A 13,777-nucleotide genomic window follows, 5' to 3' on the forward strand; every position below is an offset into this window, starting at 1 on the left:
GCTCACCATAGATGTGTGTTGGGAACCCCAAATCTCCCACCCAGAAGATTCTCCCTCTCACTGCCTCCACAACCGTGGAGTCTGAGAGCTTGGGCAGAAAAGGTGGGTCCTTAGGAAGAACGGGCACTCACACTCCACCTCGGCCGTGGCTCTGCAAATCCATTTTCTTCTTAATCTAACACTTTGCGCTAACACTCCATCTTCAAAAAATTAGGGCTAGGATGAGTAAAGCCAGGGTGCAGGAGAAGGACCTCTTTGCTTCCACTGGAACGGGGGCCTGTTCCACCCACTGCCACCCAGTGGAGAAGGTTGGAAGACCACCCGGATGTCCCCACTTACAAGAAGGTAAGGAAGAAAGGACAGGCATCCACGTTTATAAAAGGCCTGTGTACAAGATCTTGAGCTAGACACTTCATAGACAGCATCTTTCTCTGTTCTCCTAGCTACTGATGAGTTCAGAAGCTGTATCTTGATTTTATAGACAAGACAGAGGCTCAGATTTTTCAAGGCTTGCTCTGAGTCCCATAGATGTGATTAATGGAGCAGAGGTTTAAATCAGATCTGTCTCCAAAGTCCATTCTCTCCACTCCACCACTCGGCCTCCACCTGACAGCCTGGTTACAGTTTATATGTGTGATGGGTGGAGGCTCCTTCCCCAGGGGTACTTATTCCCAAGCACCTGGGGGTGAGAGGTGTAGAGGGATAGAAGGCCAGAGCCTAAGGGACAATCTAGGGTCAGCAACAACTCAAAGCATGACTGTGGGACGTTCCTTCAGCCCAGGGTTTCCTGGTCTATCAGACAGGGATGAACCAACACATCCTGCTTCAAAGTTCTGCTTCTGGGATGGAACACAATTCTGCCACAATTGCCACGCAAATGTTATGACTGGCAACCTGCCACAGGCTGTCAAGCACGAGGCAGTGATCACCTTGGCTGACTTTGCAACCAGGTTGCTGGGCCTGGGGATGTGGCCACCTGGGATGGGGATAGAGGCAACTTCTTGAGACATGATCAGGACATGGACAAGTCTGACTCCTCACCCAGCACACTAGGCTCTCACCCACAGCCTCTGTTCCTCCAGCAAGACTCGCTAGCCCCTCCCTCTGGTTCCCTGTTTTACCCCCTCCCACCTGGCCAGGGACCCTCCCAGTACCCCCAAGTCAGAGAGTACCAGTGCATGCCCTCTACCTTGGCATTGCTCCCGCTCTGCACTGTGCATTTTTTTCTTTCCGTTTGCTTTTTTTTTTTTTTGAGTCGGAGTCTCACTCTGTCGCCCAGGCTGGAGTGCAATGGCACAATCTCTGGCTCAATACAACCTCCGCTTCCTGGGTTCAAGCAATTCTTCTGCGTCGGCCTCCCGAGTAGCTGGGATTACAGGTGCCTGCCACCATGCCCGGCTAATTTTTTGTGTGTGTTTTTAGTACAGACAGGGTTTCACCACACTGGCCAGGCTGGTCTCAAACTCCTGACCTCGTGATTCGCCCAAAGTGCTGGGATTACAGGCTTGAGCCACCGCGCCCGGCTCCTTTCTGTTTGTTTTTTAGTCCTCCCACCTCAGCCTCCCAAATAGCTGGGACTGCAGGCGTGGGCCACCATGCTCGGGTAATTTTGTTTATTTTTATTTGTAGAGATGGGGTCTTGTTATATTGCCCATGCTGGTCTTGAACCCTGCATGCTGGTCTTGAACTCCTGAGCTCAAGTGATCTGCCCACCTTGGCCTCCCAAAGTGCTGGGATTACAGGTGTGAGACACCACACCCGGCCTGCACTCCCATTTCTTGAGTGTGTAAATCACAACTATACCACTCTGAATCACCAGCACTTAACTCCACAGGGTACATACACAGATGGCCCCAAATCAGCATCTGATGGGAGATACCAGCCATGAAGATAGCCAACTTCCAAGCCCTCTGCCCAGCTTTGGGGCTCCCAAGGCTGATCTGAGAGTCATCTGGGTTTCCACCTGCCCCTTAGCTCTCAACAACTGGAGCTCAGGTACAGACACAGTTTCTTGTAAGTCAGGCTAAAGGGAGCAAGTCCTCCAGAGATGCACCATCCAATAAGGCAATCACGAGTCAAGTGTGGCTGTTTAAATGTGAACTGACTAAAATTAAATGTCACAGTAGCCACATTTCTTTTTTTTTTTTTTGAGACAGGATCTCACACTGTCGCCCAGGCTGGAGTGCAGTGACACGATCTCAGCTCTTTGCAACCTCTGCCCCTGCCAGGCTGAAGTGATTCTCCCCTCTCAGTCTCCCAAGCAGCTGGAACTGCAGGTGCACGACACCATTCCAGGTTAATTTTTTGTATTTTCTGTGGAGATGGGGATTTGTCATATTGCCCAGGCTGGTCTCAAACTCCTGCGTCATATTGCCCAGGCTGGTGTCGAACTCCTGGACTCAAGTGATCCTCCTGTCTCCACCTCCCAAAATGCTGGGATTATAGCACGTTTGCACAACGCACAGCCCAAGTCCCAGGACTGCTTCAAATGCAGCCCAACACAAATTTGTAAACTTTTTTAAAACATCAGGAGATATTTTTTGTGATTTTTTTTAAAGTTCATCAGTTATTGTTAGTGTTAGTGTATTTTATGTGTGGCCCAAGACCATTCTTCTTCTTCCAGTGTGGCCCAGGGAAGATAAAAGATTGGAAACCCCTGAATAATAGGCATGAGCTACTATGCCTGGCCAGTAGCCACATTTCAAGGGCTTGAAAGTCACAGGAGGCCCATGGCTACAGTACTAGACAGTGCACATTAGAGAACACTATCACTGCACAAAGTTCTACTGAGCAACACTGCTGCTCTAATCTCTGGAGCCAGGTGACAACCAGGAATTGCTGGTTGCCTGGAACCTGCAACCTGACAGCCAGATCTCAACCCCAAGGGCTGGTCAGCCAGACAGCCAGTCTCCCTGTCTCAGGGCAGCAAGAGACAGCTCAATTCAGGGCAAATGCTCAGGAAAGCTGACAGCCAAGGGGCAAATGTTTATGCCAAGTTAATTACCTTTAGAGAGCCTCCATTTGGCTGCTGAGGAAGAGGTAAAAGGAAGACAGAGTGGCCTCACACTGCCCTACCCGACAGCACTGTAAAGAGATGCCAGAGTTTCATCCACACAGCCTTGAACTGTTTACCTACTCACCTAGCCTGGAACTTCTGGATGAGCATCAGGAAATGAGGTTCAAATACAATACAGAAAAGTGTGCCCAGGCTGGCTACCATGCCTGCTGGAAACCCTGGCTCTTATAAAACTTGGCTACTAGAGTACCCCAGTCCAGCACTTTCAGACTGTAACCCTGCCCCAATCACTGCCAAGTGCTTGCTGTCAAACTCCCTGGAGCATCTCCATTCTTACCTCTATGCACCCGCATGTTCCCACCTCTAAAATGCTCCCTGGGAACACTCTCCTTTCCAGCTACCTCAATGACCTTCTCCCACTTCCCACCCTCCACGGCTCAGCTCAAGTTCCACGCTGCCTTCCCATGAAGCTTCCCCAGGCTCTGCCTGGCCTTCCCCGAAAATGAACCCAGCAGTACTGTCTTTCCACCTGTCAACGGGAACTGGCTGACCTACAAGATGCTGCTTCAGGCAGTGCTGTGTCCTCTACAGAATCCCCTTCCCACAGCGGGTCTTGCATGGGCTGGAATCCAAGAGACATCACTTCCCCTCATCGGCCTTGGACATCCCAGCTTTTCTCAGCCTCTTGCCATGCTCCCCTCACTAATAAGTGGCATCAGGTGGGCTGACCAGGAAGACTTTGTAAAACTACAGCAGCCTGACTACAACAGAGCTTTGCACAGAATAACATATGGAAACATTGCAACCCCTAATCTTGTCTCTCTCCATCTGCCACAATCTCAGGACCCTGATTTGTCATAGTATCAGTAAATTATGAGTTTATAGTCTGGTGAGAGTTAGGAAGAAAGACAAAACTGTGAGGAAAACCAACTCCATGCCTGAAATTCCTAAGGCCTCCAGCAAAACCATGCACACAGTAAAAACTCAACGAAAGACCTGCCACTGAGTGCTAGGAAACCAGCAAGATGCCATCCTAATGGGGCAGACAGGTGCTTGCCAAGTGCAGGCAGAGGAGGTGCTCAATCCTGGAGTCTGGTGTCACATCAGAAACCTGAACTAAAAATGTGAAGCCACTTCCTCTCTGAGAGAGGAGACTCGAGGGGTTCTATGTGGCCACAGCAGGCAGTCATACTTCCTCCCCTGACTCCTCACTTAAAAGGTCCCACAGAAAGGGCCATAGGCTGGAAAATCATCTAAAAGTTTAGACCCTTACCTGTCCTGTCCCCAGGCATTCACCTTAATAAAAAAATCACTCAAAGAACTGTAGGGATTAAATATGACACTAAAAATACATGCAACAAAATAAAAAACAGATAAATTCAACTTCATCAAATTTTAAAGTCTTTGTGCAGCAAATGAGACTATCCACCAGGTGTGGCAGTTCACACCTGTAATCTCAACACTTTGGGAGGCCAAAGCAGGAGGACTGCTTGAGGCCAGGAGTTTGAGACCAGCTTGGGAAACACAGTGAGACCCCATCTCTACAAAAAATTAATTTTTAAAAAAATGACACTACCAAGAGAATGAAAAGAAAATCCAGAGAATGGGAAAAAAATATCACTAATCTCATCTCTAATAACGATTTAATATCCAGAATATATGAACAATTCAATGACAACTCAATAACAAGAAAAAGAGCCCAATTAAAAATAAAGGCCGGGCGCGGTGGCTCAAGCCTGTAATCCCAGCACTTTGGGAGGCCGAGACGGGTGGATCACGAGGTCAGGAGATCGAGACCATCCTGGCTAACACGGTGAAACCCCGTCTCTACTTAAAAAATACAAAAAACTAGCCGGGCGAGGTGGCGGGCGCCTGTAGTCCCAGCTACTCCGGGGACTGAGGCAGGAGAATGGCGTAAACCCGGGAGGCGGAGCTTGCAGTGAGCTGATATCCGGCCACTGCACTCCAGCCTGGGCGACAGAGCCAGACACCGTCTCAAAAAAAAAAAAAAAAAAAAAAAAAAATATGGGCGGCTGGGCACGGTGGCTCACGCCTGTAATCTCAGCACTTTGGGAGGCCGAGGCAGGCAGATCACAAGGTCAAGAGATCGAGACCATCCTGGCTAACACAGTGAAACCCCGTCTCCACTAAAAATACAAAATATTAGCCAGGCGCGGTGGTGGATGCCTATAGTCCCAGCTACTCGGGAGGCTGAGGCAGGAGAATGGCTTGAACCCGGGAGGCAGGGCTGGCAGTGAGCCGAGACCGCACCACTGCAGTCCAGCCTGGGCGACAGAGTGAGATTCCATCTCAAAAAAAAAAAAAAATGGGCAAAGGGAACCTGGATACTTCTTCAAAGAAAATATATATACAAATGGCAAACAAGCATATGAAAGGATATTCAACATCACTCACCATTGGGGAAATGCAAACGAAAACCACAATGGGATATCAACATCTCATACCCACGAGGATGGCTATAATTAAAAAAGCAAAAAAAGAAGATGGCTGGGCTTGGTGGCTCACACGTGTAATCCTAGCATTTTTGGAGGCCAAGGCAGGAGGATCACTTGAACCCAGGAGTTCAAGACAGGCCTGGGGCAACACAGTGAGACTCTTGACTCCTTTAAAAAAAAAAAAAGAAAGAAAATTAAAGAGAAGGAAATAATAACTGTTGGGGAGGATGTGGAGAAACTGGAAGCCTTGCACACTGCTGCTGGAATGTAAATGGTGCAGCCACCACTGAAAACACTATGGTGTTTCCTCAGAAAGCTAAACAGAGAATTATCATATGATCCGGCTGTTTTCCCTACACATAGTTACATTCCTCTCCCTGCTATATAAACCCCCAATTTTAGTTCGTCGAAAAGACAGATTTGAGACTGATCTCCCTTCTCCTCACCTGACATCACCCGAATTTAAAAAAAAAAAAAAGGCCGGGTGTGGTGGCTCACACCTGTAATCCCAGCACTTTGGAAGGCTGAGGTGGGTGGACCACCTGAGGTCGGGAGTTCGAGACCAGCCTGACCAACATGGTGAAACCCTGTCTCTACTAAAATACAAAAATTAGCTGCGCATGGTGGTATAATCCCAGCTACCGGGGAGGCTGAGGCAGGAGAATCACTTGAACCCAGGAGGTGGAAGTTGCAGTGAGCCAAGATCCTGCCATTGCACTCCAGCCTGGGCAACAAGAGCGAAACTCTGTCTCAAAAAAAAAAAAAAATTAATCCCAGCTACTCGAGAGGCTGAGACAGCAGAATCGCTTGAACCCAGGAGGCGGAGATTGCAGTGAGCTGAGATCGCACCACTGCATTGCAGCCCAGGCAACAAGAGTAAAACTCCATCTCAAAAAAAAAAAAAAATATTTACCATATGATCCAGTAATTCCACTTCTGGCTATATACCCCAAAGAATTCAAAGCAGTAGATACTCAAACAGGTATCTGTACTCCCATGTTTTTTCTTTTTTTTTTTAGATGGAGTCTCACTCTGTCGCCCAGGCTGGCATGAGTGGTGGGATCTTGGCTCACTGCAAGTTCCGCCTCCCGGGTTCACGCCATTCTCCTGCCTCAGCCTCCCGAGCAGCTGGGACTACAGGCACCCACCACCATGCCCAGCTAATTTTTTGTATTTTTAGTAGAGACAGGGTGTTACTGTGTTAGCCAGGATGGTCTCAATCTCCTGACTTCGTGATCCGCCCGCCTCAGCTTCCCAAAGTGCTAGGATTACAGGCGTGAGCCACCGCACCCGGCCTCATACTCCCATGTTTATAGCAGTGTTATTCACAACAAGCAAAACGTAGAAGCAACCCAAATAAACAAACTATGGTATACACAACAGAATATTATTCAGCCTTTAAAAAGGACTGAGATTTTGACACATGCTACAACATGGATGAAGTGTGAAGACATACTAAGTAAAATAAGCCAGTCACAGTAGGACAAATACTGTATGATTTGATTATATGAGGTACCTAGAGTAGTCAAATTCAGAGACAGGAAGTAGAACAGTGATTGCCAGGGGCTGGGGAAAGGGGAAATGGAGAGTTATTGTTTAACAGGTACAGAGTTTGGGATGATGAAAATGTTCTGGACATTGAATTATACATTTAAAATGGTTAAAATGGTATATTGTATGTGTATTTTCCCACAATTTTAAAACACAGAAAAAATAACAATCAGGCCATATTTCCAGCCCACTGAGAGAATCCCTCTTTAAAGGCCAGTTCTCCTGATGATCTAGCACATCCTTCCCTGCCAATGGGCCTTGTGGATGCTATTTTGTCCTTTGCATTCTGACTTCAAACCTGGCCCCAATAACCTGAGCCCCAAATTCAAGCAAACAGCTCAGGTGGACTAGCCATTGTTTGAAAGGCTGAGGCTTGAGCTTCTCTGGAACAGGCAATTTAGGGGATGTCTGTTATGTTCGACAGGCAGCCAACAAAAGCAGAAGCCACTCTAGCCAGCTTTCACTCTCTATTACTTCCCTTTTCAGTTTCACACAGGACCCCAGGGAAAATAGGGGTCAGACTGTCCAGCCTGTTTTGTTCTTCAGTTGGAAAGTGGGAAGTGCACCCCCATCTCTGACAGGTCTAGCTATTTAACATTCTTTGTACTTCATACACTGAAAGACACTGCTTTCACCCATCTGACAACAGAACCAACAACTATGGCCCTCACTGGTCTGTCTCTACAGCCCTTTCACACAGATTATCCCATTAGATCTCACAATAACCCAATGAGAATGAATGTGTAGGGATTGTCATTCCCCACTGGAGACATGAAAAAACCCGGACTCAGAGAGATGAAGCAATGTGTCCCAAGTCCAAGTAAAAAGCAAACTAGGGTTTGCACACAGGTAATGAACTTCAGAATAATTCTTCCTCTCCATTACGTTGGAAAGATGAACAAAGTAGAAATGGAACTTTTCATTTGGTGTTAAACGACAGCAAGGAAAAATGCTTTCGAATATGGCAACTAATAGGCTAGTAAGCCCATCCCCAAAGGAAGAACTAACGCCCTCTTCTTCCCCCCCCCCCTTTTTTTTTTCTTTTGAGACCAGTCTCATTCTGTAACCTGGGCTGGAGTGCAGGGGCGCGATCTCGGCTCACTGCAACCTCTGCCTCCCAGTTCAAGCGATCCTCCTGTCTCAGCCTCCCGAGTAACTGGGATTACAGGTGCCTGCCACCACACCTGGCTAATTTTTGTATTTTCAGTAGAAACGGGGTTTCACCATGTAGATCAGGCTGATCTCAAACTCCTGAACTCAGGTGATCCGCCCGCCTGGGCCTCCCAAAGTGGGGGATTACAGGCACGAGCCATTGTGCCCGGCCCTCGTTCCCAATTTCTAAGGCCCACCCTAAGTTACTAAGTTAGAAATAGATCTTTTCTTTTTTTTTTCTTTTTATTTTTTTATTTTATTTGAGACGGAGTCTCGGTCTGTCGCCCAGGTTGGAGTGCAGTGGCAGGATCTCGGCTCACTGCAAGCTCCACCTCCCGGGTTCACGCCATTCTCCTGCCTCAGCCTCCCGAGTAGCTTGGACTACAGGCGCCCGCCACCACGCCCGGCTATTTTTTTTTTTTTTTTTTTGTATTTTTAGTAGAGACAGGGTTTCACCCTGTTAGTCAGGATGGTCTCGATGTCCGACCTCGTGATCCGCCCACCTCGGCCTCCCAAAGTGCTGGGCCCGTGAGCCACCGCGCCCGGCTAAATCTTTTCTTTTCGTTTTGTTTTTTTTTTTTTTTTTTCTTTGAGTCGGAGTCTTGCTGTGTCGCCCAGGCTGGAGTGCAGTGACGTGATCTTGGCTCACTACAACCTCTGCCTCCCAGGTTCAAGCGATTTGCCTGCCATAGCCTCACGAGAAGCTGAGATCACAGGCGTGCACCACCGCCCCCTGCTAATTTTTGTATTTTTAGTAGGGGCGGGGTTTCGCCATGTTACCCAGGCTGGTCTTCAACTACTAACCTCAAATGATCCGCCTGCCTCGGCCTCCCAAAGTACTGGGATTACAGGCGTGAGCTACCGCGCCCGGCCTCTTTGATTTTTGCACGCAACGACTCCGGCTGTGTACTCATTGCTGTCACTTGCTGCCCTATCCAAGGAGTGCTGCCGGACTGGGGAGTCTGTCTGATTCAGAATCGAAGGCGGGGGTTAAAGACCAGCTAGGCCATAGATAAACGGAACAAATCACGCCTAACCCAACAAGTATCCGAACCTACAGGCAGCCCTAGACACCTACACGAGCAACACCCGGGAAGCAGGATTCAGATAGACTGCGGATGGCTGACCACTACCTTACCCACCCCGCGCATGCGCGACGACCGCACCAGCGCCAGGGGATTCTCACGCCAAGCAGCCCCAGACACCGTGGGAGGGCGCCGTCTTCTCGCGCGTGCGTTACCGCCCGCGCATGCGCATCCTCGGCAGCAGTCTTTCCTTATTAGCCCTCCGCTTTCCTCAAGCCCGAACCGGACCCCGAATCGCCTCAACGACGACCCTCACTCCACATTTCTCACCTTGCGGCCGGTTTTCTCCCGTAGGGCCTTCAGCCGTTCCTTTCGCCGCAACGCCTCTTCCTCTAGCCGGCCCACACCGGCCGTAGTCGCCTCCATCTTGCCCGCCGACGCCCCTCCTATTCTCCCGTCTTGCATCGCGCAGGCCTAAGGACAGCGGATAAATGTCTCGCGGCCAATCCAAGGACGAGAATGAGAGACTGGGGGTCCTGAAAGCCAATCAATGCGGGGTTATTATGGAAGAGCCCGCCCCGCCTCGCCCTGCCCCTCCCCACCCCGCCCTTATTCTTCCGGGCAACTTGCCTAGTGGGTGGGGAGCCAGCAAAAAAAAAAAAAAGCTAAGGCTCGATTTATCCAATGCTGATCAGTGAAAGAGCAGCAAGTGGAATTCAGACCCGAGAGAAGGTGAAAAGAGTGCGTCGATCGCTCCGGTTTTGCCTAAGCACTAACCACACTAATCACTCCATGCTGGCGTCTTGGAATGCCCTGACCCATCTTTGTCCACTTGACCTGACAAGGCTCGAATGCCTTCAAGAAACCTTCCCTGGGCCGGGCGCAGTGGCTTACGCCCGTAATTCCTGCACTTTGGGAGGCCGAGGCGGGCGGACCACGAGGTCAGGAGATGGAGACCATCCTGGCCAACATGCTGAAACCCCGTCTCTACTAAAAATACAAAAATTAACTGGGCGTGGTGGCGCGTACCTATAATCCCAGCTAGTCGGGAGGCTGAGGCAGGAGAATCGCTTGAACCAGGGAGGCGGAGGTTGCAGTGAGCCGAGACCGTGCCACTGCACTCCAGCCTGGCGGCAGAGCAAGACTATGTCTCAAAAAAAAAAAAAAAAAAAAAGCTTTTCGCCTGTAATCCCAGCACTTTGGGAGGCCGAGACGGGCGGATCACAAGGTCAGGAGATCGAGACCATCCTGGCTAACACGGTGAAACCCCATCTCTACTAAAAATACAAAAACTAGCCGGGCGAGGTGGCGGGCGCCTGTAGTCCCAGCTACTTAGGAGGCTGAGGCAGGAGAATGGCGTAAACCCGGGAGGTGGAGCTTGCAGTGAGCTGAGATCCGGCCACTGCACTCCAGCCTGGTAGACAGAGCCAGACTCCGTCTGAAAAAAAAAAAAAAAAAAAAAAAAAAAAAAAAAAAAAGCTTTTCCTGACCCTCCAGTTCGATCCCACCCTAATATAAGATATGCCTCACACCTCTACCGCTGTCAGTGGCTCCCCAGACTCACCTGACAAGTGCCCCTAAGCCCCTCTGTGACCACTCTCAGCTCAGACAAAAGCCTGTACAGTGAGGGACCTGACTGTATGGCTGTTTCCCTCTGGACTCAAAGATGATCCCCTCTCACTCCCATCCCCTCCTGCAGCAGCAACGTCCTCAGGGTCAAGTTACCTTTCCCGGGGAAGAGCAAACCCCAACCTGGGTCCAGTGGGCCTCAAGGACTGCCCCCAATCCCCAGCTTAGAAAGTCTTGGTTTGGCCTCGACTGCAAGTCACCACAAGATTCATGGCTCCCCAGCAGAAGCTGCCAGAGTCGTCTTTCCTGCATGAACTAGAGTGTCCTGATAACCGAGAGACCACTTCGGCTGAAGTCGAGATATTCTTTCAGTATGTGGAGGTCCCCAAAGCCACACCCCCCACTTGGGAATAGGAGACCATGCCTCCCCCCGCCTCCACTGCCAGGGGACAACTAGCCGCCTAGGCTGTTCCCTCCCTGAGGCCTCCCTTCCCAAGCTGGCTACAGGGGGACATCCACTCTTCCACTTCCAACTCCCTTCAGAGGCCCTTGGGCCACAGACCACAGGTCTAGCCCTCCCTTCACTAACCGTCTTGTCCTCACTAACCTGGGTCTGTCTAAGCCTTCTTTCCTGTAGTGGATGGGTTGCTCTGCCAAGGCCTGGCATGCAGGTTGGAGGTGCTCAGGAAACCCCAGCTCAGAGCTATGATGGATGGAGCAGGACAAAAGTCCAGACTGGAGGCGTGGACCAAGAAGCTAGGAGAACAAAACAGGACAGGGTCTCTGTTCTCTTGGCCACCCAAGGCCTAGGAGTCTCCAGACTGGTCAACTCCTGGAACCAATAGCACCTCTCTGGGCCCAGCAAACTTCTCCCCAGCCCCAACAAAGGGCCTGATCCCTGGGGACCTGACCCACCAGGGGTTGGGTCCCTCCCACCATCACCCCGTGCCCCTTTCCCCATGCCCAGACTGTGAGGTGAGGGCATGGGGAAAGGGGCACGAGGTGATGGTGGCAGGGACCCAACAAAGAGTCAGGCAAGCCTGGGTCCCTGTCCCTGTTGCCCTTGGCTGCCCAGGTGGTCCTCATTTGGCCAACCTGGGCCTCAGTTTCTCCATCTGTAAAACAAAGCTGGCCAGGTGCGGTGGCTCACGCCTGTAATCCCAGCACTTTAGGAGGCCAAGGCGGGTGGATCACGAGGTCAGGAGATCCAAACTATCCTGGCTAACACGGTGGAACCCCGTCTCTACTAAAAATACAAAAAATTATCTGGGCCTGGTGGCACGCGCCTGTAGTCCCAGTGACTCAGGAGGCTGAGGCAGGAGAATGGTGTGAACCAGGGAGGCGGAGGTTGCAGTGAGCCGAGATCGCGCCACTGCACTCCAGCCTGGGCGACAAAGTGTCTCAAAACCAACAAACAAACAAAAAACAGAGCCATGAGGCACCCACCTCTTGAGGTTAAAGAAACAACATATGTGAAGCAAGTTCTGCGCCCTGGAGTTGGGGAGTGGGGTGAACCCCTCCACTGGAGGGTTTGGGAAGGCTTCCTGGAGGAGGGAGGGGGACCCGTGGGAACGGTCTAGGTCTAAGCTTCTCTGGGATCTGGGAGGGCACCGCAACCCCGAAGGTATTTCAGGCTAGTCCTGCTGCTAACTTCCCGCTATCACACTCCACAAACAGCTAGAGCTCAAAAGTTGCGTTTTGGTCTTCCCATAAAGCGACAGAGTAGCACCTGGCATTTGATAAGCGCTACAAGGGGTCGTCATGGTGGTGGTGGTGATTATTGGTTTTGTGTGTGTGTGTGTGTTTTTTTTTTTTTTTTCTTTTCTTTTCAGGGGAAAGCGCCAACGCAGTCCCCCACTACCACAAATTATGCAGTCGAGTTTCCCACATTTGGGGAAATCGCAGGGGTCAGCACATCCGGAGTGCAATGGATAAGCCTCGCCCTGGGAAAACCACCTTCGTGATCATGGTATCTCCCCTGCCAGGTAAGTATAGTGTGTGTTTTTTTGTTTTGTTTTGTTTTTGAGACGGAGTCTCGCTCTGTGGCCCAGGCTGGTGTGCAGTGGTGCAATCTCGGCTCACTGCAAGCTCCGCCTTCCGGGTTCACACCATTCTCCTGCCTCAGCCTCCCAAGTAGCTGGGACTACAGGCGCCCACCACTACGCCCGGCTAATATTTTGTATTTTTAGTAGAGACGGGATTTCACCGCGTTAGCCAGGATGGTCTCGATCTCCTGACCTCGTAATCCGCCCGCCTTGGCCTCCCAAAGTGCTGGGATTACAGGCGTGAGCCACCGCGCCTGGCCAATGGTGGTCATTATTGTTGAAGGACCCTCGCCACCCCCACGCGGCCCGCCGCCCCTTCCCTGAATGGCGGCAACTGCAGTCAGGCCAGCAGCGTCCTGGACGGATTCAGACCCTGGAGAAGTCTGAAATTCCTCACCCCGACCCTCGTCCCGGAGGCTCAGGCTGGCCCTTCCAATGGCACTGGTGGGGCGGGGCGGCGGGGCACCCTCCCTGGCCGCCAGGCCCATAAGCCCCTCCTCCTGCCAGGCTCTCCGCCCTTTACACGGTCCCGGGAGAGGCGGGGCGGCGGTGACTGCAGCGAAGTGCAGGAAGCCGGGCGGCGGCCGGCAGTAAGAAGGAGGAGGAGCGAGCAGACTTGGGTGGCTCAGCGCCGCGGAGGCCACAGCCGCAGACTTCCCCAGTAGTACCGCGCCGCTCCGCCCCGGAGTGACGCCCTCCGCCCATGGGCCTGGCCGAGGGCAACCGGCGGGCGGCGCGGAGGAGGCGGCGACAGGTGGCGCGCAACAGGGCTGGAGTCGGGCCGGGCCATGGCCGCCTCGGAGCGGCTCTACGAGTTGTGGCTGCTCTACTACGCGCAGGTGAGCCCGCCCCGCACCCGCACCCGCACCCGCACCCGCGGTGCCCCCAGCTTCCCGCGCCCTGCGCCTGCTGCACCTGCGCCCAGCGCCGCTGGGGCCGCGTAGCCGCGCGCGCGCGCAGGGC

At 51.7% G+C, this 13,777-nt stretch overlaps 2 protein-coding genes and 1 non-coding gene across 4 annotated transcripts in view; 1 reads left to right on the plus strand and 2 right to left on the minus strand.

The window, feature by feature from the left end:
• The window catches only part of CCDC12 (coiled-coil domain containing 12), a 55,736-nt gene extending 46,005 nt beyond the window's left edge, over nt 1–9,731 (minus strand). For both annotated transcript variants that reach the window (XM_033205369.1, XM_033205363.1), the window contains exon 1: nt 9,531–9,731. In XM_033205369.1, the coding sequence (XP_033061260.1) occupies nt 9,531–9,665 (135 nt within the window). In that variant the 5' untranslated portion in view covers nt 9,666–9,731. The remainder of the gene's footprint in view (nt 1–9,530) is intronic.
• Nucleotides 9,732–12,598: 2,867 nt separating this feature from the next.
• Nucleotides 12,599–12,762, minus strand: LOC117084704. Its single transcript, XR_004437609.1, has one exon. It is a non-coding gene; the product is annotated as a U1 spliceosomal RNA (small nuclear RNA).
• Nucleotides 12,763–13,409: 647 nt separating this feature from the next.
• Nucleotides 13,410–13,777, plus strand: part of NBEAL2 (neurobeachin like 2) — a 30,035-nt gene continuing 29,667 nt past the window's right edge. Inside the window, exon 1 of the mRNA XM_033205267.1 lies at nt 13,410–13,653. Coding sequence (XP_033061158.1) covers nt 13,603–13,653 — 51 coding nt within the window. The 5' untranslated portion in view covers nt 13,410–13,602. The remainder of the gene's footprint in view (nt 13,654–13,777) is intronic.

The sequence above is a fragment of the Trachypithecus francoisi genome, unplaced genomic scaffold (genome assembly GCF_009764315.1).
Source record: "Trachypithecus francoisi isolate TF-2019V2 unplaced genomic scaffold, Tfra_2.0 Lachesis_group0, whole genome shotgun sequence".
NCBI lineage: Eukaryota > Metazoa > Chordata > Mammalia > Primates > Cercopithecidae > Trachypithecus > Trachypithecus francoisi.